Genomic DNA, 25114 nt, shown 5'->3' with positions numbered 1-25114 from the left:
GTTTGGATTTTATTTTAAAAGTGATTAAACGAGATTACAACACAAATGATCGGTTGAAATTCATTTTATCATTTATTAGGCGACATAACGACTTAAATGATTGATTAAAGCTCGTTAAAAAAGGGTACGGAAAGTAAATGTAATGAAAGTGAAAGTACACAAAACAAGTAGAGACCACTAAGGGTGCATAGAATGAATTGAAAGATTCGATTTCAGGAACTTACCGGTTGAAGACCGAAGAACGGTGAAGAATCTCCACGAAATCGCTTACGGAAACATCTCGGAAGCGTTATGGAAGTGCCTCGGCTTGGAGTTTTTTCACGAAAACAATTTTTCTCACTAATTTCGAGTGATTCCTCAATACTAGAAAGGTGGAACCTGTTCCTTCTACCCTCCTTCCCCTATTTATAAGAGAAAAAAGGGAGGTGGTTGCCGCCCAGCTCGCCCAAGTGAGCTGGGTTGCTTCCACCAGAAGCCACCGCCCTCTTTTTGGAATCTTTAGGAAGGCCCAAGTGGTCCAGATTGCTATTTACACTCTCATTTTTACTAAATACACCCCATTTTGTGTTTTTTATCGATTTTTTTCTGAAACGTTACGGAACTTTGTGGATTATGCAACGATACATGTTTTCCTTCTGAAACGTCGCGGATTACGCAACAATGCTTATTTTGACTTCCGAAATGTTGAAAAACTTAACAAATTACGCAACGATGCTTGTTTTGAGGGTTCCGAAGGGAGCAAACAAGGTTTGAGAACCGACCGCAAGTACCCCCCAATGAAATTAGGGTATGACAAAGGTCAAATATCTTTGGTTTAAATTGACCACCCTATCATAATAATGATAACAACATGTTAGTTGGTTGGGAAGGGTATGGTTAAATAGCTAAAAAGAGTCTAAGAACTTGTTTTTACTATACTTGTTAAATAGTCAAGAAGAATCAAAGAACTTCTTCTTCTTCTTCTTCACCAAAAATTGAAAATATGATGAGCAATGGAACACTTGCTTCTGTCTAACGATTCTATTCACATGTGAGACATCTTTAGGAGAAGAGAATGAGAATTTAAACTTATAAAATGAAAGAAAAATTGAAATAAAAAAGGTTTTCTTGAGATCTTACCTCTATTCTCCACAAAACCCCCTTAAATCCTCTCAACCAAGCCTCCCAAAGCAAGAAAGAGTTTGCAAACCCTAGCCCCTTCTGCTCTCAAAACCGGCCACACCCCTGAGTCATCCTAGGGTTGTGTTGCCTTATGTAGTGGGTCTTAACCCACTTGGGTTAAGGCCTAATTATCTTAGGTGCTCTAATTGAATCCATAAACTTCCTAATTAAGCTTCATATGATACTTAATTCTATACTTTAGTCACTTTAAACTATTAATTATAACTCTAACTATTTCTTTTTATTAATTAAACTATTTTAAAGAGTTTTGATCATATTTATCAAATTTCCATTAATGAGTTGACAAAGTCAATCTTTTTCTATTGTCTCTAGTAGTCTAGGGTTGACTTTTGTTGACTTTTACCATTTTTAGTAGAAAATGAGTCTTTTCCTCATTTTCTCACTTTTCCTTTTAATTCTACTATACTATTATTTAAATAGTTTATTTAATTATTTTTTATATTATTATTATTATTATTTCTAATAGTAATACTTTTTAATTTCTATAGTCTAATTTTTTGGATGTTACAATTTTTACCCAATAGATTCACCTTTGTTACATAACTAACAAAGCTAAGGTTTGGTTTTATGTAATTTCGAAACTCTTTAACTTATGAAAATACTGTGAACTTTTCATGCTTCCAAAACCAACAAATGTAACTCAAATCTTAAAATACAAAACATATATTTATAAAACAAAATTAAAACAAATATAATGCCTCGTGGCTCTACACCTTTCTTAAAAGAAGATAAATCTTTAATTACATGAGATTCTTGAAAATATAAAAAAGACAAACCTAAGTTGGTCACCTCTATACATAAACCAAACAAAATAAGAGATCGAAGGGATCGCATCTTTAGTCTCATGCCCACTCTATCTACAATGTCTCCAAGAGGAAGATCCACCTAAACTCCACCTGCTCCCTCATATGTTGGGTTTAGGATCATCATAGTCACCACTACATATATCACATGTAAAGGTAAACTTACCAAACCAAACTATACAATTGTAGATAAATGAATCTCCAATTATTAATGAAAAATGGAGAAAACTAGACCTTGCGTACTTCAAAAATATTATACATAATTAATAACTAAAATATTTATACAAAACTTAGTTCATAAGCTCATAATACAATTCAAATTCATAAGTTTATATCAAAACTCAGTTCATATAAAGAGATCTCTAATTTCTCATCAATAAGCACCAATAAAAAACATCATCAAAGCTCATCCATCTTAATTTATATACACAACACAACTAGCATCAAAACTCCTCAACTTAGCATCAACAACATAATTATATCATAATTTGCAATTACCATCAACAATATACTCTCATCACCAATTATCATAATGAATAATGAAAAAATAACTCTACTCCATGAAATTTTTCATCATACTCAATCATCATAACTGATATACACACATAACCACTACACAACTTGAAAATCTCAAACATCAAATGTTGACACTATTGTATGGAATTTCAACACAATATGAGTGGTCTCCCATGAGTTTCATCTCATAACATAGTCACACTCTCTAACCATTTAGGGAGTCTCTTGGGCTAATCCTATTGAGGAAGTGTGGTTTTATCAAAAATGATAAATTATAATTCCTCTATTTTTTTCAATTGTTGCATTTTTTAAAATCTTTGTTTCTATTTATATGCCATATTGACAAAGTCTAAGATTACATTAATTGTTTTGTTCAACTATATCCTTTCTTTAATTTAATATGTAACATAGTTGCACCTACCCTCTAACCATTTAGGGAGTCTTTTGGGCTAATAACAAATGGACATTTATAGCTTACTGTCTATTAAATGTCCCAATAATTAATATATCATTTATTAAATAAAACAAATCCTAAATAAATAAAATGAAATGTCTAAAATGCCCTTGTTTGGGTGACAAAAAATGTGCCAAAACTTTCTTGCTTTATATTACTCAATCTGTTACTTTTATATGTCTTTTAAGATTTCTATGTAGAAACCAAAGAATACAAGAAATTTTCTATACTAATAAAATAGTTGTAGGTTTTCTACTTTACCCTTTTTCATTTACACTCCACAATAAATACAATAATTATAGATTAAATAAAAAGAAAGACTATAGTTGACAAAAGAGTAATTCGTGTGATCTTAGACTTTGTAAATGACAAATGAATAGAAACAAAATATAAAAAAATATAATTGAAAATAATTGGAAGAAGTAAAAGAGATTACTCATTCTATTCCATTTTATCTACTTTTTAAGGTTTCTATGTAAAAACAAGAAAAAAATCATTTTTTTTATTTTAATAAAAAAGTAACAAGGTTTCTTATTTTATCCTTTTTCATTTCTATTCCACAATGTGTTATTTGGTTAAAAACTTTTGAAATAATCTGACTTTTTTTTTTACAGGAAATCATCTCAAACATATACACTTACAAATAATTACAAATGCTAAATGAAGTAATAATCACATATTAATACCTTTAGGTTTTTTATTTGAAAAAAATGATATGCATTTATAGTTTAAAATAGACACTATTAGAAATTACACTTTCAACATCGGTTATTTAGGGGATTTTACATCGGCTCTAAAACCGATGTTGAAAGTGACGATGTTGAATGTATCATTGTTAACATCGGTTTTTAAAAACCGATGTTAACATAAATATGATAACATCGGTTTTATAAATAACCGATGTTAAACACAAAGAACTACAGCAAAAAAAGTGTATGCATGACGAAAGTTGACATTGGTTTTGTAGTAAAACCGATGTTAATGTTATATATTAACATCGTTTCTCTAGAAGAACCGATGTTAATTTAATATAGATAGCCGATGTTAACTTATGTACATTAACATCGGTTATGTATAAATAACCGATGTTAATATAGAAACGGTAACATCCGTTATGTATGAATAACCGATGTTAATGTACAAAAGTTAACATCGGTTTTGTGTATGACCGATGTTAAGGTTCATGTCGACATCGGTTTTTGTAAATAACTGATGTTGTTTACCATATTAACATCGGTTTTTGTTAATAACCGATGTTGTTTTCAAGTATTTTTTTATATATACTTTCTGTTTTTACAGTAAACCCAAAATTGTACCTGTCAAATGCAATTTCAAGTCCAATTCATAGCAAATAAACATTTTATTCTGCTTTCAAGCAGTTTTAATGATAATAAACATCAAATAATTGATTTATCATAAAGAACAATCATCAAATGAATTCAATGTTCATATTACATAGAAAATGTCAAAAATGTTAAACCAAAGTAAACTAAAGCTAAAGATAATGTCCCTAAATCCTAGGCCTGATCTCTAACTCGGAGATAAAACTGTGCCTACTGGATCCACAATGCCTTTAATTTCTCTGGCTCCAATGGTCTAGGATTGTTAAAATACTGCATGATGAAATAAATCATAATAAGTTAATAATGTAATACAAATTATAAATAAATTGATTTTGTTTGAAATAAACTTACCGCTTCCCAATTATTCCTAAAAGTTCCTAAAATGATGGTGGACATCCAGTGCATCACATAGTAGCCGCACTCAGTACTTCCTTTTTGTCTATTACACTAAATACATAATGAAATTTGGATATTAATTAAACAACTAGTGTACAGACACATAAAGAAATATATATAAGTGGAAGTTTTATGTAAATGACGTACCTTGGCGACAATCCACCTAGCAGGAGCCTTTGATTTAGGTTGTGGAGCATCATCAAGACCTTTTAATGCACTGTTCCAGATGAGTAACAATTAAAAACTGGTGTTGTACGTTGAGGTATTTCAATGCAAATCTATTGAAAAGAACACTAACCTATTAATAATCCCCTTAAGGTAGTTGTCTGGCCTGTTATGCAATGAACAAAACCAGACAACTAGGTGTTTCTTGGGCAGGATGACCACCACCTGCCAGTGTCCGCTGTAGCGGAGATTAATATGGGTTAGTACATTAGTAAACATTAATTAAATTCAGTTATTTTGTGACTTACCCATTTAGGTAGGCTCCAAGATAAACATCGCGTTTTGAACTCTACATCCAAGTCTTTATGTAACTTTCAGACTCAAACTGCGATTGCCCAGACCTCTGAATTGACTGTGGCTCGAGGAATCTATAGATATCAGAATTCCCCGCTCGCATGCATGTTTCAATGAGATGCCTGTTTATGTTAAGTCAAAGTTAAATATTTATGAATTGAAAGCAATAACTTGGGTAATTAAAAGTAATATAAAATGACTTAGAGAATCCACAAATGTAACACTAATATGCTGAGACATTGACCACCGTGTGCGATTTCAGAGAGGTCTTCATGCTTTATGTAGAAGGCGAAATCTGGATTAAAGACCTCGAACACAGTGGCATCCCATCTAACCTGATAAGGCCTCAAGAAAAGCTCTGGGATGGTCAATGTCATCAGATAAAGCGGATCATCGACCTCCAGATCGGGCTTTAGAGTTGGTTTTGTTGAAGACACAGCTACCTGTTCATGAAACAAAGTTAAATAGCCTAATTTGAGGCACCCTTAATGAATTAATTTAAAAAGAAGAAACATATAGTAAGGACAATAAGTACCTGCTGTGATAAAGACTTGACCAGATGTGTCGGCCAAGCAAGGAAGGTGTGAAGTGTCAGCCCCACTAAGGAAACCTCATCAGTGGGTACAGGAACTGGAGCATCTGCATCTGTAACATCCTCCACACTCACCTTTACTTGGCCAGGCAACAAAGGAGTGTTATGAACAACAGTGGATTCCTCATAAACTCTCCCCATGGCAACCAGGCGGGCAGGATCTACTTCTATGTACAAGTCGCACCTATCAGAGTCACCCGTCTCAGGATCGTTTCTTGAGGGATCAACACAACTCCCCTTTATGCTCACTTGAGGATCGGAGGGACGAACTAGGGGATCAGGAGGCACTGCAAGTCCCTAAGATTGCATCTGTGACTGAAGCTGGGACTGCATTTGGCTGAAGGATGTCATGATCTGCCGCGTCACTCTCTCTGTGATGGACTCCTCTAGCTGGTCCCTGATTTGCTGGGTCAGCTGCTGCAATTCTTCAGGAGGCAAGGAGGAAGAGCTGCGGGACGTCCGTGGAGCCGATCCAAAGTATTGCTTGATGGTGACACCGGCTCCAGCAGCACGGACACGTCCAAGGTGCTCTAGACGTCCAATAGCAGCAGCGAGAACATCCTGACATCCATGGGGGACGAAGGATCCTTGTGTGGCCTGCTCCTCAAAGGAATCTTGCACAGAAAACACACAGTGGTACATGGCATTCACAAAATATTGAAATATAATTGTAATGGTTAGTTGAAAATGACTTACAATCTTCTCAGCGATTTCCTTTGCGACCTCAGTTGTCATGTCCCCTGTTTTCTTCGTGTGGGCCATCTTCCACTTCACGTGACGTCTGACCAGGGATGGAGGGTCGATGATGCCATCAACACTTCTTGACTGTGCAGCTTCCTCCAGCTTCTTTTTCGTCTTCTCAGCCAGGAGCTTCTGCTCCAAATAGTCATAACCCCCCCGAGACAAAACGTGAGGGGGTAGTATTCTACTTCTGGATGGCCTGTGCCTTCTTGCGCTCATCCTGAAAAAATTAAACAATAATGTTTGAAATTGGTAGAATGAAGTATAACAACATCATGTTATTTGAAAAACAACTTAAATGGAAAGGAACATACCTCCCAAGAAGGGTCTCTGCGAGTCTGGCAAAACTGGGCCCACTTTTCCTTGTTGATGTCGTATTTCTCACAGATAGTGTCCTTGACACCGTCCTGATCGGCTGCAAGGGCCCATTTCCTCGTGAGGTCTGATTTAAATTGCCTCCAACTGTCCCCCACGGTCTGAAGTAACTTCCTTTTCGTCCTATTGTTAGAAGCCTCTGGGATATCAAATTCTGCCTGACAACATCAAATAAAGTTTATTTGTTACAATAATGTATTTTTTGGCTATTAATTAAACAAAATCAATTAAGAAAAGAAAAATACCAGAATATCCTCCCAAATCAGGTCCTTCTAAGCAGTAGGGACCTCCTTCCAGTTCTCATAGGTGGCGTCCACCTTATCACGCGCCACAATCCCCAAATATGTTCTTAATTTCTTCCTGTGGGGACCGTCGGCCTTCCCGGTAGCAGGATCAACATGGACCACTGGTCTCTCAACACCAGGCGGTCTAGTGGACAACAATCGTAGACGTGAGGCTTTGCGTGTCCGCTTCACGGAAAACGGTGAAGCCGATGCATCCGAAGGAGGAGGAGGAGGAGGAGGGGAGGCAGGTGGAGAACCCATGATCTTTTATACAATAACATACAACAACATATAAGTGATTTAGTTGTGCTTTTTAATTGTGATTTGGGGCAAGCATATTAAAAAAAGTCTATTACATTTTATCAGCAGTCAATGGATGCGTGATGGAATATAAATACTATATCTTCATAAATACACATGTACATGGCGTCCTTAGGACTTCATCCAGCTGATGTTTGTCGCCAGTTTCATCATCCACCACTCTTACCTTCTCTGCCTTCTCACGTTTATTGTTGTTAAACCCATATTTATGCCTTCTTCCCTTCATGTCTTGTTTTATCACAACTTTAGCCAAATTTCCTATCTTCAGCACAGTTGAATCTCCTGTCTTATTCTCCAATGACACACTTTGATGGCCTGTATCTCTTTTCTTCATATGTTCTAGTGCTTCAGCTTCAGAATGCATAGAGCAATCTAAACTTTCCAATGATCACCAAAGGCTTCTGCATCATCATTGACACTCTCGACCCTGTTTGGTTTATGCTCCTATGTTGCATTCCGTGCTTCCTCCTTATAATTCTCAGATTTATTAGAGGTCTCACTAGAAGAATCAACACCAATTCGTGCCTCTTCCTCCTCTACCAGCTCAATATCTTTCGTTTCACCTTTGCTTTTGTAAACTACACTGTAATTTACAAAACAAAAGTTGAAAGGAAAGATATTGAGCTGGTAAACAAGGAAGAAGGACAGATTGGTGCTAATCGTTCTAGTGCAACCTCTAATAAATCTGAGATTTATAAGGAGGAAGCACGAAATGCAGCACAGAAGCATAAACCAAAGAGGGTGGAGAGTGTTAATGCTAATGCAGAAGCCTTTGGTGATCACTGGAAAATTCAGATTGCTTTATGCATTCTGAAGCTGAAGCACTAGAACATATGAAAAAAAAAGAGGTACAGGCCATCAAAGTGTGTCATTGGAGAATAAGACAAAAGATTCAACTGTGCTGAAGATAGGAGATTCGGCTAAAGTTGTGATAAAACAAGACATGAAGGGAAGAAAGCATAAATATGGGTTTAACAACAATAAACGTGAGAAGACAGAGAAGAAAAGGGTGGTGGATGATGAAACTGGCGACAAACATGAGTTATATGAAGTCCTAAGGATGCCATCTAAAACAAAATACTGATGCCTCAATCAGAAATAAATGTAGCTGTCACTTACTTGCTTTGGTGACCTCTGCCTCTACAGAAAATTACATTAGACGATGTTAATCAATTCTCCTTCATCATGATCATTACGATTAGCATGAACGTCGTCAGCTTCTTCTTCACCGACAACGTTAGGAGTGATTTGAGCGGTCAAAGGACTAACATAGGTGTCCATGTATGAATCATTATATTCTACATTAACACCAATTGTTTTGCCTTACAGAACCACGCACCACCTTTCATCACAAGGGTCTTGAACGTAAATACTTGTCTAGCCTGTTCTGCCATGATGAAAGGGTCATTGTGGTAACCAAGTTTCTTTAGGTGTACCAGTGTAAATCCTATATCATCGGTGCGCACACCGGTGTTGCTGTCAACCCATTTACATTTGAAAACACAAACCGCAAATTTCACATAGTTAAGCTCCCAAATTTCATCAATGAACCCAAAGTAAGGAATGGAAGCTACACAGGGATTGGCGTCATTGACACTTGCAAAGTGTTGAGATTCAGCCCTTAGGGTGACCCCGCTGTTATGCATTGTACTTTTGTCATCTTGTGCTTTTGTGTAAAATGAATACTTGTTTATGTCGTATCCTTGTCAAGTTATAACATTTCTTTTAGGCCCATCTGCTAGCTTTCTTAATGTTTCTAAAGCATTCTCATCTGCAAAGATTGTATCTTTAAACCAATCACAGAAAGTCTTGTTATGCTTTTTCAACACCCAATTCTTTGACATTTTTGGATTATTCTGTTTGACTAAAGCTTCATGCTTAAGCATGTATCGCAAAACTTCATTACTATTGTCCAAGACATACAAGTGAGCTTTTAACAAATGTTCTACACTTGGAGTGATCACATGCAGTCCTCTTGAACCATTACCACCCACTCTGTCATCATGCCAAGACTCAGGAAGGCCAACAGGTTTAGCCTTCTCTAAGTATTCTAAACAAAATTCAATGGCTTCTTCTACAATGTACCTTTCAACAATAGATGCTTCTGGATGATATAGATTCTTTGTATACCCTTTTAAGATCTTCATGTATCGCTCAACCGGGTACATCCACCATAGATAAACAGGACCACAACATTTGATTTCTCTGACCAAATGCACAATCAAGTGAATCATGATGTCAAAGAAAGCAGGGGGAAAATACATCTCCAACTGGTACAGTATAATTGTGGCCTCATTTTCCAACTCATCAAACTTGACAGGATCAATGACTTTGCTACATATAGCATGGAAGAAAAAGCACAGGCGAGTTATCGCTAACCTGACTTTGTTTGGCAAGATGTCTCGTATAGCCACAGCTAACAATTGTTGCATGAGCATGTGACAATCGTGAGACTTTAACCCTACAAACTTAAGCTCCTTCAAGTGCACAAGGCTCTTAATATTTGAAGAGTATCCTTGTGGAACCTTCACCCGACGAAGAAACTGACAAAAACTTATCTTCTCCTTCTTGGACAAAGTATGGCAAGCTGGGGGCAAGTAAATTTTCTTCCTATCAGACCTTGGATGCAACTATGATCGTATACCCATATTAGCTAGATCTTGACAGGTATTCAAGCCATCCTTCGTCTTGCCTTGAATGTTAAGGAGCGTCCCAATCACACTGTCGCAAACATTATTCTCCACATGCATAACATCAATACAATGTCTAACGTCAAGATCAGACCAGTACGGAAGATCAAAGAAAATGGACCTCTTCTTCCATATGCAACTCTGACTTTTATCCTTCTTTTGGGTCTTCCCTAATACAATATTCAGGTGTTGAACCCGCTGATATACTTGCTCACCAGTCAACGGTATCAGTGCAATATCATGCTCTTGACTTCCATTAAAAGCTTTTTTCAGTCGTCTGTAAGGATGATTGGGTGTTAGAAAGTGGTGATGCCTACTGTAGGCTGTTTTTCTCCCATGTTTAAGTTGTATGTAACTTATGTTTTCTTCATAGATGGGGCATGCATGATGACCCTTAACACTGTAACCGTTGAGATTCCCATATGCTGGAAAGTCATTAATGGTACAAAAAAGCATTGCACGCATTTCGAACGTCTCCTTGCGAAATGCATCAAACACTACAACCCCCTCGTCCCACAACTTTCTCAGATCTTCAACCAACGGACTTAGATAAACATCAATGTCATTTCCTGACTATCTTGGGCCCGATATCATCATAGATAACATCATGTATTTTCGCTTCATGCACAACCAAGGAGGCAAATTGTAAATTACTAGCAGAACTGGCCATGAACTGTGTTGAGTGCTTAAGGTGCCATATGGATTCATTCCATCACTGGCTAGTCCAAGTCAAAGATTTCTTGGCTCTTTCCCAAAATTCCCCAGACCATTCCATCAGAAATCCTTCCATTTGCATGCCATGTAAGGTCTTTTGCGTCGTCCTCATTAGAAAAAAGACGCTTAAACCTTGGAATGATTGGAAGATACCACAAAACCTTCGCTGGGGGGCCCTTCTTGGAGTTTTCATCAGAACTGCTTTCCTTTTCATCCTTCACTTTGTACCGTGAAGTCCCACAGATAGGGCATTTCGACATTTCTTGGAATTCATGCCTGTACAGTATGCAATCATTGGGGCAAGCATTAATCTTCTGATACTCCATACCTATCGGACACAATATCTTTTTCGCCTTATAGTAACTTTTAGGCAACGTGTTGTCCTCTGGAAGCAGATTGTGCACTACCTCAAGCAGTGAGGTGAAACTTTTGTCACTCCACCCATACCTGGCCTTCACATTAACCAAACTTAACACAGCAGACAACAGGGTTAAGGAATTCTTGCATCCTGCATACAAAGGCTTCTTTGAATCACTCTGCAATCCTTCATACATAGGGGCATGTGCTTGCTGGAAAGACTCTTGTCCAAGGTCACGAATCACGTCCTTCAACCGATCTCCCATTTCTACATCAAACGGTTCAGATTGGGACCCACTCTACATGTCTGTGACTTCACCATGCCATACCCACGTCGTGTAATTCTTCTTAATCCCATCACACAATAGATGGTCCCGTATGTCATCGAGTAGTTGTCGTCTTCCATTCAAATAGTTGATGCAAGGACAATAATATTTTCCTTCTTCATTCGGTCAACCTCTTTCTAAAGCAAATTGCAAGAACTGTTTGACGCCATCCTCATATTCTGGGCTCATGCGACTTTCATTCATCCAACTTTGATCCATCTAAGCAATTCCATGCATGAAAATCTCACTTTTTTATTTATAGGTGTGGCCCTATCCCATTTAGGAAAACTGTCTTTTATGTTAGCTTTAATCATCAGGGTTACCATTATTTACAAAAATTTGACTAAATTTCGGTAGCATTTCGCATTCGTCTCCAAGTACACGACATGTCATCGGTGAAATGAATTTCTCGAAAATCATGTATGCACTCAAAGAACAACTTGAAATGCATTGAACCGAAATTTAATCAAATTAATGAAAATAATAATAACCTTCACGAATGAATCTAACATAAAAATACCAGTCTCCCCAAACTATCCAAATGGACAATTCAAGACTAAATACAATGACTAATGCAAACTATCCGCAAGAGTCATTGCATTCAGTCTCAAACGGGAATCTAAGGTTCACTCAGCATGAACAACAATTGTTTATATAGCAAATTACACTTATCACATACAAGAACATACAAAAGGTAAAATTCAATTACAGAAAAATATAGACATCAATAGTTATTTATGTAACTAATTTCAAATGCTGGGTTTCAAGGGTGCTTATGCTTTATTATTGTAGTTGGGTATATGTGTGTGTGTGTGTGTGTATCATGAGGGTCTGTGTGTATCATGAGGATGTGCGTAGTTGTCATGCTAGTAAAATTTGAGAGCAAACTAGTGATCAATGTTGTTTTGTGTGATTACAGATTATGGAAATCTATCCACTATTGCTTTATGGAAATTTATCTTGTAAATGAGGAAATTAGAGTAAAATTTTCTGGTGGTTAAATTTCTGCCTGAAAGATTTGCCTAGCTTTATAAGGACAATAGATCCAAATGATTTCATGCAAGAATATTTAATTGAAGTAGTGGCTAGAGTTCCCAGTGCCTCTGCTATTGTGTTTAATACTTTTGATGAACTTGAGAGAGATGCAATGAATGGTCTCTCCTCTATGCTCCCTTTTCTTTATACCATTGGTCCTCTCCCTTTACTTTTAAATCAAAGTCCACAAAACAACTTTGCATCTTTAGGTTCCAATCTTTGGAAGGAAGATCCAAAGTGTCTTGAATAGCTAGAATCCAAGGAATCGGGATCCGTTGTTTATGTGAGTTTCGGCAGCATCACAGTTATGTCAGCAGAACAACTCTTGGAGTTTGCTTGGGGTTCGGCCAACAACAAGAAACCCTTTTTGTGGATCATCAGGCCTGACCTTGTCATTGGAGGTTTAGTGATTTTGTCATCTAAGTTTGTGAATGAAACTAAAGATAGAAGCCTAATAGCAAGTTGGTGTCCACATGAGCAAGTGCTGAACCATCCTTGGTGGATTCTTGACTCATTGTGGATGGAACTCAACCACTGAAAGTGTTTGTGCTGGAGTACCAATGTTGTGTTGGCCATTCTTTGCAGATCGGCCAACAAACTGCAGATATATCTGCAATGAATGGGAAATTAGGATTGGAATTGATACCAATGTGAAAGGAGAAGAGGTGGAGAAGCTGATGAATGACTTGATGGCGGGAGAGAAAGAAAACAAAATGAGACAAAATATCGTGGAGTTGAAGAAGAAGGCAGAGGAAGCCAGTACACCCAGTGGTTGTTCATTCATGAACTTGGACAAATTCGTTAAGGAGGTGTTGCTTAATTAGATAAACATTAGATTAATTGAAGGTTTTGGGGGGGTGTTCCTTTGTAGGGTGTGTGGCTGTGTGTGTGTGTGTGTGTGTATGTGGGTGTGGGTGTGTGTGTGTGTGTGTGTGTGTGGCTGTGTGTGTGTGTGTGTGTGCGTGTGTATGTGGGTGTGTGTGTGTTTCTGTGTGTGTGGTTGTGTGTGTGTGTTTCTGTGTGTGTGTGTGTGTGTATGTGGGTGTGGGTGTGTGTGTGTGTTTCTCTGTGTGTGTGTGTGTGGTTGTGTGTGTGTGTGTGTGTGTGTGTGGATGTGGGTGTGTGTGTGTTTCTCTGTGTGTGTGGTTGTGTGTGTGTGTGTGTGTGTTTCTGTGTGTGTTGAAGAATTGGTTTGGGATGATTTTTTAGGGGAGATGAGTTTCTTGGTGACGCTGCGATGCACTGTGTGTTTGCATATAATACTGTCTTCCATTGTGTTCCTTATTCTAATGACTGTGCTGCGAAGCAAAATAGGGAATGAAAAGAGAGAATCGTGAAGGGGAAGGTTAAACCGAAATCTTCCAAAAGGTTAAAAAAAAGAAGAAAGATAGAAAGAAATATTAAGACATGGTCGGGACTGATGATAGGAATAAAGAGAAAATAACAACTTTTGACGTCATGGGGGTGTGTGAGAGAAAGAGAAAGAAAAAAGGGAATTATTCAGATGATGGTGATTCCAATAGTGTTGAGAAGGTAGTAGCTATGTGGGAGAGGAGACTTTCATTGAAACTTCTGCTTGCTGCCTTGAATGGAAAGGATATCTCCTGATTCAAAGTGAGGAGAGAATAGAAGCCAAGGCAAAAAAAAGTGCAGATTATGCAGGCTCATTGGTACTACCACTGCTGAGCTGTAGTTGAATCGGTAAAGAAGAACAAGAGTTCAATTTCTACTAATAAGTCCCTAACACTGATTTCCCAGTTTTATAGGATCCAACACCTCAAATCGGAAAGATTACAATATCAGATTCTATTTATTCAAATTTAATATTATCGTTACTCATGTACACACACTATTTGTATTTTTATTTTTAAGGTAAATACTCATTTTTGATAATGAGATGGGGATAGCTTCAGCTTTTATTGATTAGACTACTGCTATCAACCTAAACGATAGGTTTAAGGATACTTGGGTGTGGGGAGCTTCATGTAATGAGATCTTCTCTACCAAAAGTTCAATAAAAAAACATATATATAGATAATACAAGAGAGAGAGAAGGGAAGTGGCAGTCACAACATATATATAGAGAAGGGCAGTAGATAAAAATACAAAAACATTCAACACTAACAATAAACAAGTTCTGAGAGTTAAAATCACAGTAAATACTTCAAAGATATCAGTCCAATGAAAGAAAGGTCATGTAGATAGGCATGAAGATATTAGTCCAATGAAAGAAAGGTCATGTAGAGAGGCATAGCATAAGTTACAAATATACCAGTAATGCATACAACAACAATTTCAAATTAGTTTTCGAATCAAAGATATAAATACCTGAGTTCGAGGCTTCAGCACAATTGACTTTCTAGCAATGACCGCAGGACCAGTTTGAATTTCGAAACAGCAATGACCATAGGATCAACAATGGCTAAAATCGCTCCTAATGGAATCTGAAAATAGTATGGCAACATAATTTAGTGTTTAGCAAATTAAATAAAAAAGGCTAAATGACATTATAAATAATATATTTGATTTTGTCCTGCATCCATTTCCTTCCCTCTATCTAGTTTGGACTCTTATACTCAAATTACTTGCTGACTTTCTTCTATATTCACTATTGCATTTCTGGGAACTTGTGATTATGCTTAGTCATGTTAATTTCAGTGACTATGACTTGTGTATGATTGTGCTAGAAACTAGGCCTCGGTCTCCATTATTCCCTTGCTTTCAGTTTTTTTATTTTTCATGTAATGAATATTGTTCATTGTTTTTCTTTTCCATCCACCTTTATGTTTCTGAATCTGTATGCAAGTTGCAAGTCTAAATCTTAAGTTTAACAACAATTTGCAGGGAATGCATAGACAAGAAGTTAATAGATGAGAAATTAAAGCATTGTCCAATATGCAATAGAGACTTGGGGTTTTCTCCACTTGATAAATTAAGGTAGTCTCAATGAACATGACTCTACTTTCAGAAATGATCGACAGATTAGTCTATAATTCTCTCTGCTGCAGTTAACTGGTCTCATATCACTTTATCATACTATTATATGCTTTTGTGCATGCACCACGGGGAAAAATTGATGTGATCAGTTCTGCTTTTTTCCTGTTCTTATTTCTTTGTGATGGCTGAAATTTTTATTTCTTTATTTTTCCCCCTATAGCTGGAGTTTTCCTGAATTTTGCCTGACTTCTATACTGTTTTGGAAATGAACAGGTCAGATCCTTGTCTGCAAGATTTGAGGGATAAAATTTTCCCATTTGAAGAACAAAATGCTTCAGTCAAATTGAACATCTACAGAAAGAAGAATTTCTCTTTCAGAACATTAAGATCAGTGGAACGATTCATCCACAGATGGCTGGTGCAAACGGATCTTCATGTGCAATTCCTGGTTGTGATTCTAAGGTGATGAGCGATGAACTTTGTGCTGATATTTTTCCATGTGAGTGTCATTTTAAGATATGCAGAGATTGTTATATAAATGCAGTAAAAACAGGAGGTGGGATATGCCCAGGATGCAAGGAGCCATATCAGAACACAGAACTAGATGAAGTGGCTATAGATAATGGGCATCCCCTTCTACTTCCTCCACCAAGTGGAATGTCTAAAATGGAGAGGAGATTGTCCATGATGAAGTCAACGAAGTCAGCACTGGTGAGGAGCCAAACTGGAGATTTTGATCATAATAGGTGGCTCTTTGAACAAAGGGAACCTATGGCTATGGCAATGCTATATGGCCAAAGGAAGGTGGTTTTGGAAATGAAAAAGAGGATGATTTTGTTCAGCCAACTGAATTGATGAACAAACCATGGAGACCACTTACTCAGAAACTGAAGATACCTGCTGCCGTTTTGAGCCCATATCGGTATAAAGCTTTAGTCTTAAATGCTTTTTTTTTTCTTTTCTAAAATATCATTTTTGTTTTGTTTCTTTTCTAATTATACCAACTTAAACAATGTTGTTCCCCATTATTCTGAATAACAATATGGCATTAGCATGTATTCCCATGTTCATGCCCAAAATAGATAATAGTTTATATTAATATGTTTGCAATTTAAGATTTGATAGATTAATAAGCTTACATATGAGTATGGCAATTTATCAATATTGACTTGGTCCTATTCCTTTCTTCAAGCATTCCAACACCAACTTAGAATACAAGTAAGGCTTATCAATTATTTACTTACCCGATCCTTTTTCTTTATATTGTGTATGTATTTTTAGTCTTTGCAGTTAGACTTTTAAAACTGATTTTCTCTTCACATTTTTTAGTTCTTGCTTGTTTGTTTATCCTACAATTATATCATGTATACTAGTCCTGCACTTAAAAAGTAATGTGCACCACATCAATAATCTACATCATCTGACAATTTCCTTCTTCCTTTTATGTTTGTTTGTACAGTCTTATCATTTTTATTCGTTTGGTTGTCTTGGCACTGTTCTTGGCATGGAGGATCAAACACCAAAATACTGATGCAGTCTGGCTATGGGGCATGTTTGTTGTTTGTGAGATATGGTTTGCCTTTTCCTGGCTGCTGGATCAACTGCCCAAACTATGCCCACTGAATCGTTCCACTGATCTTAATGTCCTTGGGGATTTCAATAGCATTAGAAGCTAGGATGAAAGAACAGGCTCATCTCAAAGGAGTGTGGGCACATATGATAGTTCTAGTTTCAATGATTGGATATCAGACATGGAAATTCAGGAAATTAAAAGCTTTGGTAGCAGATTTACTTGGTGTAGGCCAAATGGATCTGTGAGGAGTAGGCTCGATAGATGCTTGGTTTTAGAACATTGGCTACTTAAATGGCCTGATTCTTCACATCAAGTACTCCACAGGGATTATTCTGATCACTATCCAATTATTTTGAAAACAAAGCTGGTGGATTGGGGCCCGAAGCCATTTAGGGTGATGGACTGTTGGCCTAAAAATAAAGAGTATCAAAGACTGGTTAAAGAAGTGTGGTGTGGTGACCAACAACTTGGATGGGGGAGTATTGTGCTTAAAAACAAATTGAGGAACCTAAAATCCAGCTTGAAACAGTGGAGTATAGAGAATGGGGATGTCAATAACAACAAAATTCAGCAACTGATCTACTTGAGTAGTATTTTTATCTATTCCTGATTTTTCTTATCAAGTGCATTAGTCAAAACAAACATCTCTAAGTTTAAAGATTATTTCAGAGGGCAGGAGCTAATTCTAGCTCTCTGTGTGTTCTAAATTCTAATTACATTAAAGGAGCTACAGTGAACAACACCAAATCTAATTATGAGGAGCTCAAAGCTATTGGCAATTCGCACAGGATTGAGGAAACCATTTCTTAAAGCATTCTCAGTGTAAGAAATTGATTTCAGCAAGCATGAATCAATCTTCAGCAATAAACTAATCTTCAGTGACACCGGACTTAAGAAGTTTAGGGGCAAGAGAAACCAGGTTGAGAAGGGAAAGCTTTTTCCATTCTTCTACTTAGAAAGATGCATCATTAGTTCTCACTTCTCATAGCCGCAAGGGCAATCTAGGAGTTGTTTTGGTTATGTAAAATATGTCAATTGCATTGATAGAACTAACTTATCAACAGATCTAAAATTGGTTGCATATATGAACTAAGTTCAACATAATAACAATGTGTTCAAGCTCATCAAGCCAGTCTTTAGATCCCTATCAAATAAATTTAAAATTATGGAGATACTACATAACTACAATTATGTGTAGTCATCAGATCCATGATAAGAAAAATAGACTCTGAATAACACATGATAGGAGAGACAACAACATTTAAATTACATCACAGTCAGAATTTCAAGCATCAAGAGCAAGAAAAGAACAAACTAAGATTTGAAACATAAAATTGGTTCACTTTAAAAGCTTAAAAGTTAAAGAACCGAATTGAATGGCATTTATCTATCAAGTACTTAAATAATAGATTTTATATTACAACAGCTAAAATAACAACTCCTATCTTCTTCTTCTTCTTCTTCCCAGGAACTCTATATTGCCTACACAAACTACCCTTCTCTTATTTCTTTTTTCCTTTCAATCTCATTATTATTCTTGTAAGTTCCTCTTTCTTTTCATAATTCATAATCCAAGTTTAGTTCTCTTATTATTCCAATTCTTGTTTTTTACTTGCTACAGATCTACCAATTGGTATTTTGAATCCGATTTGTTTACACACTCTTATTATTTGTCTCATGGTTTATATAGCTACACATAGGATTCTTGTTTTCTTGTATTGTATGCACTCCTTGTCAAGTTAATTGGTTGTCTTAAAATTGTTTGGCCTCTCTTCAGAACCAAAGGACAATGCTAAAAACGTGTGTTCCTGTTTTCTGAAACCTCATATTCGATTTGGATTCCTTTTGTTTTTAATTTCTCATTGATCTGTTTGTTCTCAACAGCTGAGGTTTATGTACACTTGCAAATTTATTATGATCCTGTGATACAGTATCATTTATTAATACATAAAAATAAAGCTCTTTTATATTAACCAGTGATCTTGAATTCGTAGTCTTTGAATTTTGGGTAGGGGTATCCTGGGTTTATTCAAAAAGTGGTCTCACATTTGAGTTCTAGATACACCTCAAGGACAGTTTTACTGTTCATAGTAGTCCTATACTGTTTGGCTCAAATAGGATTGCCTCCTCGTGCTTCGGGGAGGATACCGTTGGTTACACCAATAAAATCAAACATGAATCCCTTGTAGTGAAAGGTTCTTTCTTTTGGATTGGTGGATTTGGATGTGTTTTTCCTTTTTTTTAAATCTCTTGTTGGCTTCATTTCTTTATAAACGCATCTAGTGGCTACTTTTGCTCCGGGTATTGGTGCAAGAGGACAATTGACATTAGAGAAGACAGATACAGCTCACAGATACACTATGTACTCTTTGTAGAACCCAACAAGAGGATGCATCCTATCTTTTCTTTCACTGCAGCAAAGTACAACCCATATGGTGGGAAACCATGTCATGGCTGCAAATTAAGGGTGCTTTTCCATTAAGCCCAAAGCAGCACAAAGTTTTGAGAAGGATTTTACAGTGCATTTTAATCACTGGTCAAGTAATTTACCACAAAGTTTTATGTATCAGCAGGGGATTGTATAGTTATGAGCTCTATACTTGTAAATTCATATGTATTATGTATCCATAGCTTGGTTCCCCCTCAGAATATCAATGTCTGATTGTGGAACCATCTATATGGACTTCTTTTGTATTTTAAGTACCTCTGCGTAGTTCTTTCAATATATAATATATTATCTTTGATGATAAAAAAAAGAAATTGCGTGAAAAAGGAGAGTTGTGGACCAGAGTTTTGAAATCCAAATAAGGTGGTTGGAGGAACCTTGAGGAACCAGAAAATTCAGCAAAGCAATATGTTTGGTGGAGGGATCTAAAACACGCTTTTAATCAATCAGGGAATGGTCATTCAAAATAACATGAAGTGGAAGGTGGGAGATGGAGAGAAAATTAGATTCTGGAAAGACAAGTGGATTTATCAACAGGAAACACTAGCAGAAAGGTATCCCAGGCTGTTTCTCATATCCTCATAGCAGAATCACACCATTAGGCAGATGGGAATTCACAATGACATGGGCTGGGAATGGAAATTTTCATGGAGAAGACTGCTATTCGACAATGAAATTGATGCAACTATCTTTCTTAGGGAGGTAGAAGGACAAAACATACAGCAACAACAAAATGACATTTGGGAGTGGCTAGGAGATCCATCAGGCAATTGCTCAACTCGCAGCGCTTACAATCTGATGTGGGAGGAAATTACTGGTGGTCAGAAGGAGGATTGGAGTGTGGAACTGTGGAAGACAAAGATACCTAGCAAAATTGCGGTATTTGCTTGGAGATTATGTAGGGGCAGATTGCCTATAAAAGAGAATCTGCGTAGGAGACACCTGGAAATCAACGATATGCTTTGCCCTTTCTGCAGTGGAGTTGTGGAGGATGAATCTCACCTATTTATCCATTGCACCAAAATCCAACCAATTTGGTGGGAATCGATGTCATGGATGAATATCAAAGGTGTTTTCCCTTTCAGCCTGAAACAACACTTCATTCAGCACATCTCTATCCAGATCGAAGGATTAAGGGCTAAGCGGTGGAGGAGGATTTTGCAGACTATTGAAGCATGCAATGCACACAAGTAAACTTCTGACTGACAACATATTTATTTTAACATTTCTAGAAAATTCTCTATAGAGACTAAATGGGGCACTATGATGGGCAGCTATCCTTTTTCAAAAGAACAACCAATTCCGGTTGGATGGGAGGAGATTCTAATAGAAGTTGCTGTAGAGATCCTAGCTAATCCATCATTTTCACGGCAAGAAACTTCTCTTTCTATGTTATGTTCTATAAGGGAGAATGAGAAGCTAATAACATCTTATTATTTGGGTTCTGAATACAACTAAGCTGCTTTACTTCTATTCTGAAATCTTAATCAAGCAATTAATTTCAGCTGGAGGGATCTCTAATTATCAGGACTATGTGACAAGAAATACCCTTGTTAAGCATCTTAGGGCTCATGGTATTGGAGGCAGTACTTGAACATCATTTAGAATACCAGATTCTGAGATATTGTTGTACACAGGCATTGACAATTCATGTGATGACAATTATGATCAGGCAAGTGTAGAATCAAATTCATGGTCAAGTGAAATAAACAATTATGACTCGGCCAATTCGCCATGTAACAGCAAGTCTAGTCTGTCAATTATGGGGCAAGGCACCTAAAGTTTCTGCTCCAAAGTTCTAGAAGAAGAGACACAAAAGAGGTAGCCTCAGATTTAGAAGATGATGTTTCTGTGAATTCTTTCAGCTCAAGGAACAACTTGGAAGAGCTTTGTTTATGACTATATCTGACCCTAGTCCTACATATAATTGAATCTATGTTAGAAATTTCCCTAAAATAAGCTTACTCCTGCTTATGCCACGACTGTTTCAGCACCCTAGTAGCAACAGTGTATGTTGGGTTTTCTTCGAGCCAGACTTCCAAGAACAGTGTAGGGGGTTCTGTGGGTTCGAGTGAGGACAATGTGGGTTTTCCGGCACTGTAGGGGGTTGTGTGGGTTCGAGCGAGGACAATGTGAGTGTCGAGGGAGCGATTTCCGGCAGATTTCAGGCGGGAGGAGAAAGAGAAGAGCGATTTCACGGTGACAAAGAGAAGAGGGAGGGCAAGGTTTTCGAGCGTGCGCGGCTTGTGAAATCTCAATTTTTAACTTATAAACATAACAACATCGGTTTTTTTATGGATAACCGATGTTAACTGAATATAGTTAACATCGGTTTTTACAAAACTGATGTTAACGTAAAATACATTACATTGGTTTTTTAACAAACCGATGTTACAATCAACTCCTTAACATCGGCTTTCTCAAAATCGATGTTAACTCTATGAAGTTAACATCGGTTTTGCTGAAATCGATGTTACCATATTCATCTTAACATCATGTTAACATCAGTTTTTTAAATAACCGATGTTAACATCAAGTAGTTAACATCGGTTTTGCTATAACCGATGTTAAGTAGCTCCATTTAATTACGAAAATGTCACCGCGCTTTCGTTAATATCGATTTTAGCAATAACCGATATTAATAGGGCGATGTAGAAAGCCTTTTTTTAGTAGTGAGATTCACAATGCCATTCAATCATAGTTTATCGTATATGATAAGTTTATTGTCTTTTATAATAATTACCTTAAAAGTTATATTAACAATGATTTGTGATTAAATGACAATATAAAACTATTTTATACTTTAATACATGACTATTAAACTCTTTTTATTTTATTTTTTAACATAAATTTTTTATTTTAAAAGTAAAATTCATAAATATAATAAATAAATGCATAAATTCAATACTCATTAATGACAACATTAAAACCCATTGTCCTTTTCTTAATAAAAGTGCATTGGAAATCCACTTTTTTATTAAATGTCCTAATAATTAATATATGATATATAAAATAAATAAAAAAGAAAAATATGAAAAGAAATTGTCTAAAACACCCTTATTTTGTGCGGCAAAAAATATACCAAAATTTCCTTACTATATAGTATTATAAAAGATATGTAAGATAATAGTAGCTAAAAATTAAAATGGAGGCAACGGGAAACAAATAAAACTATCATGATATTAGGACATTGTCCTTTTCAATACTCATTAATGACATAATAAATAAATGCATAAATTCAATACTCATTAATGACAACATTAAAACTCATTGTCCTTTTGTTAATAAATGTGCATTGGAAATCCACTTTTTATTAAATGTCCTAATAATTAATATATGATATATTAAATAAATAAAAAATAAAAATATGAAAAGAAATTGTCTAAAACACCCTTATTTTGTGCGGCAAAAAATATACCAAAATTTCCTTACTATATAGTATTATAATAGATATGTAATATAATAGTAGCTAAAAATTAAAATGGAGGCAACGGGAAACAAATAAAACTATCATGATCGTAAATTTTGGGATACTTAGTTACTAAATAAGATTGAATTAAATCAATACTAGGCTCAAGAATTGAATAATGTTGTTTTAACTCCTCTCCTCTTTTCTATAAATAGAGAATATTCATCAACAAACACAGGTACAAGTTTTAAATTGTTTCAGTGATTTAAGGAAAATGGGTTCCAAGGCTTTGCTCGTCCTTGTTGTGTTCTTGGCTTTTGTCCTCGTTCTTTCTGGTGAAGTTGCACCCGAAGATATGGATGAGAATTTTCATGCAAATGATGGTAACTCTTTTCATGAGAAATTTTCACCTGCATTTGTTATTAGTTGTACAACTCAAATAAGTTAATATATTATCATTTTATAGATACATGTAGATATTTTCTTCATATTAATATGCTAATTAATCTAACCAAGTTTAATCAAGCATATTAGGTTGCTAGAACTAATATGTAGAGAAATTGGCCCCTTTCTATTTATTTTTATATTGCCAAAGAAGAATTGTATGCGCATTTGGTTAATTAATTAACCATATCGAGGACTAGCTTTTATATCAATTTCATTGTTTTGTTTGTGATACATATGTAACCAAAATACGATTATTTTACTAACATTATTCTAAGTACCTTATTAATTATATATTGTTTATTTTTTGTTTAGTAGGTGTTGCTGATACAAATATGGTAGATGAAATGAAATATAGTTACAGTAGTTGGCGAACTGGTGCTGCACTGCCTTGTCCTCCTAATTGCTGTTATGTGTTCCATGGAAAGTGTATACCGTGCTGCTGAACCGCATAACTAAGTAGGAACTTTTGCTAAGAATTAGTTGTTGCTATCACTATTGCTATGTATAGATAAAGAGAAATGCTAGCAACACAAACTACATGAGAAGTGTAGTTATGCATGGAATAAAAATGAAAATCCCTCATACTTAATAAAAGAATGTTAGATTAATTTGACATGATTTCTCTTTCAAATTCCTTTGTTTTCCTTGTCTTATGTTGTATCCGTTCGTTTTGGCTAAAATTAAATACACAAAATAACTAATTACATTTGTTTTCCAATACTAAAGGAGTTTGGCAGATCGAGTTGAAGACTATGACACCAAATTAATACATATAAACTTGATTATGACAAACGAACTCTTTTAGTCCAAACTCTGTAGCTACCTGACTTTTGCATTATGAACTTCGTTAAAAAAATTCACATAAACTTAGTTAAAAGTTAGTATAATGGTTTAGGGGGAACAAATGAAGATAAATTTAATATATTTTGGAGAGGTTTATGACTTTAAAAAAATTTCCTATTTTAAAAAATATTTATTATTTACTAAAAGTATCTTTGATAAATTTTATTATGATATAATTAATTGTTATTATTTTTAATTTTAAGGCAATGTAGTTTTAAGATTTGTGTATAAGTATTGTTGTAAGTTAATTAAGTATACTTTTTTTTAATTTTAAAAACTTATAAAAATGATTTGGACATATTTTTTTATCGATTCAATCTCCCCCTTTCTCAAAAAATATCTATTGAAATTAATCATAAATTCATGATTAAATGTATGATATATAACAGACAAGTTAGCAATTAAATTACACATTTAACTAAGAATTCTTTTTGTATAGATTATTTTATATACATATTAGATTAATTTATCTTTTAAATTGAAAGTTAACTTGAATAGTTTTTAGAATATAAAATTACATGTGAGTTTTTAGTTCAATGTTTCAATGACATAGAAATTGAAAACTTTGGAAGGAGATGAATTAAAAAAAACATATTTTAAGAAAGGAGTATTATAATATTGGAAATCTTAATTTATACCTCCTTTAATTTGAGCAAAAAAAAATCTTAATTTATTTCCAAAAATAAAGATATATTAGAAGAAGTACAAAACAAAATAAATTTATATTGTACTAAGAGCATTAAATTACATAAAACGGTAATATTATTTTTCAAATGCATACAGTACTTCTGAGATATATTTAATAATATTT

At 35.5% G+C, this 25114-nt stretch overlaps 2 protein-coding genes and 1 pseudogene across 3 annotated transcripts; all 3 read left to right on the top strand.

Moving 5' to 3' along the window:
* The first annotated feature begins 711 nt into the window (after positions 1-711).
* LOC100784973 (7-deoxyloganetin glucosyltransferase-like) lies at positions 712-13472 on the top strand (annotated as a pseudogene).
* A 6738-nt stretch (positions 13473-20210) lies between these two features.
* On the top strand, positions 20211-20798 carry LOC102669277 (uncharacterized). The gene has a single exon (XM_006584307.1). It carries the CDS (start codon positions 20211-20213, stop codon positions 20796-20798), a length of 588 nt encoding a protein of 195 aa, XP_006584370.1.
* A 2393-nt stretch (positions 20799-23191) lies between these two features.
* On the top strand, positions 23192-24073 carry LOC100305557 (uncharacterized). Of its 2 annotated transcripts, none has more exons than XM_014777558.3 (2): positions 23192-23396; positions 23776-24073. In XM_014777558.3, exons 1-2 carry the CDS (start codon positions 23288-23290, stop codon positions 23901-23903), a joined length of 237 nt encoding a protein of 78 aa, XP_014633044.1. In that variant the 5' UTR covers positions 23192-23287; the 3' UTR covers positions 23904-24073. The 2 variants fall into 2 exon arrangements, with proteins under 2 accessions (XP_014633044.1, XP_003529239.1); XM_003529191.5 differs by having other exon boundaries at positions 23234-23396; positions 23773-24073.
* Positions 24074-25114: the final 1041 nt, after the last annotated feature.

This window comes from Glycine max, chromosome 7, assembly GCF_000004515.6.
Source record: "Glycine max cultivar Williams 82 chromosome 7, Glycine_max_v4.0, whole genome shotgun sequence".
Taxonomy (NCBI): domain Eukaryota; kingdom Viridiplantae; phylum Streptophyta; class Magnoliopsida; order Fabales; family Fabaceae; genus Glycine; species Glycine max.
This window is presented reverse-complemented; position numbering and strand designations above follow the sequence as displayed.

Bases quoted from the DNA above. Each gene is read 5' to 3' on its own strand.
- LOC100305557 (XM_003529191.5), top strand. From the start codon at position 23,288: ATGGGTTCCAAGGCTTTGCTCGTCCTTGTTGTGTTCTTGGCTTTTGTC. The intron at 23,397-23,772 runs GTAACTCTTTTC...TTTTTTGTTTAG, and splicing joins GAATTTTCATGCAAATGATG to TAGGTGTTGCTGATACAAAT.
- LOC102669277 (XM_006584307.1), top strand. From the start codon at position 20,211: ATGGGAATTCACAATGACATGGGCTGGGAATGGAAATTTTCATGGAGA.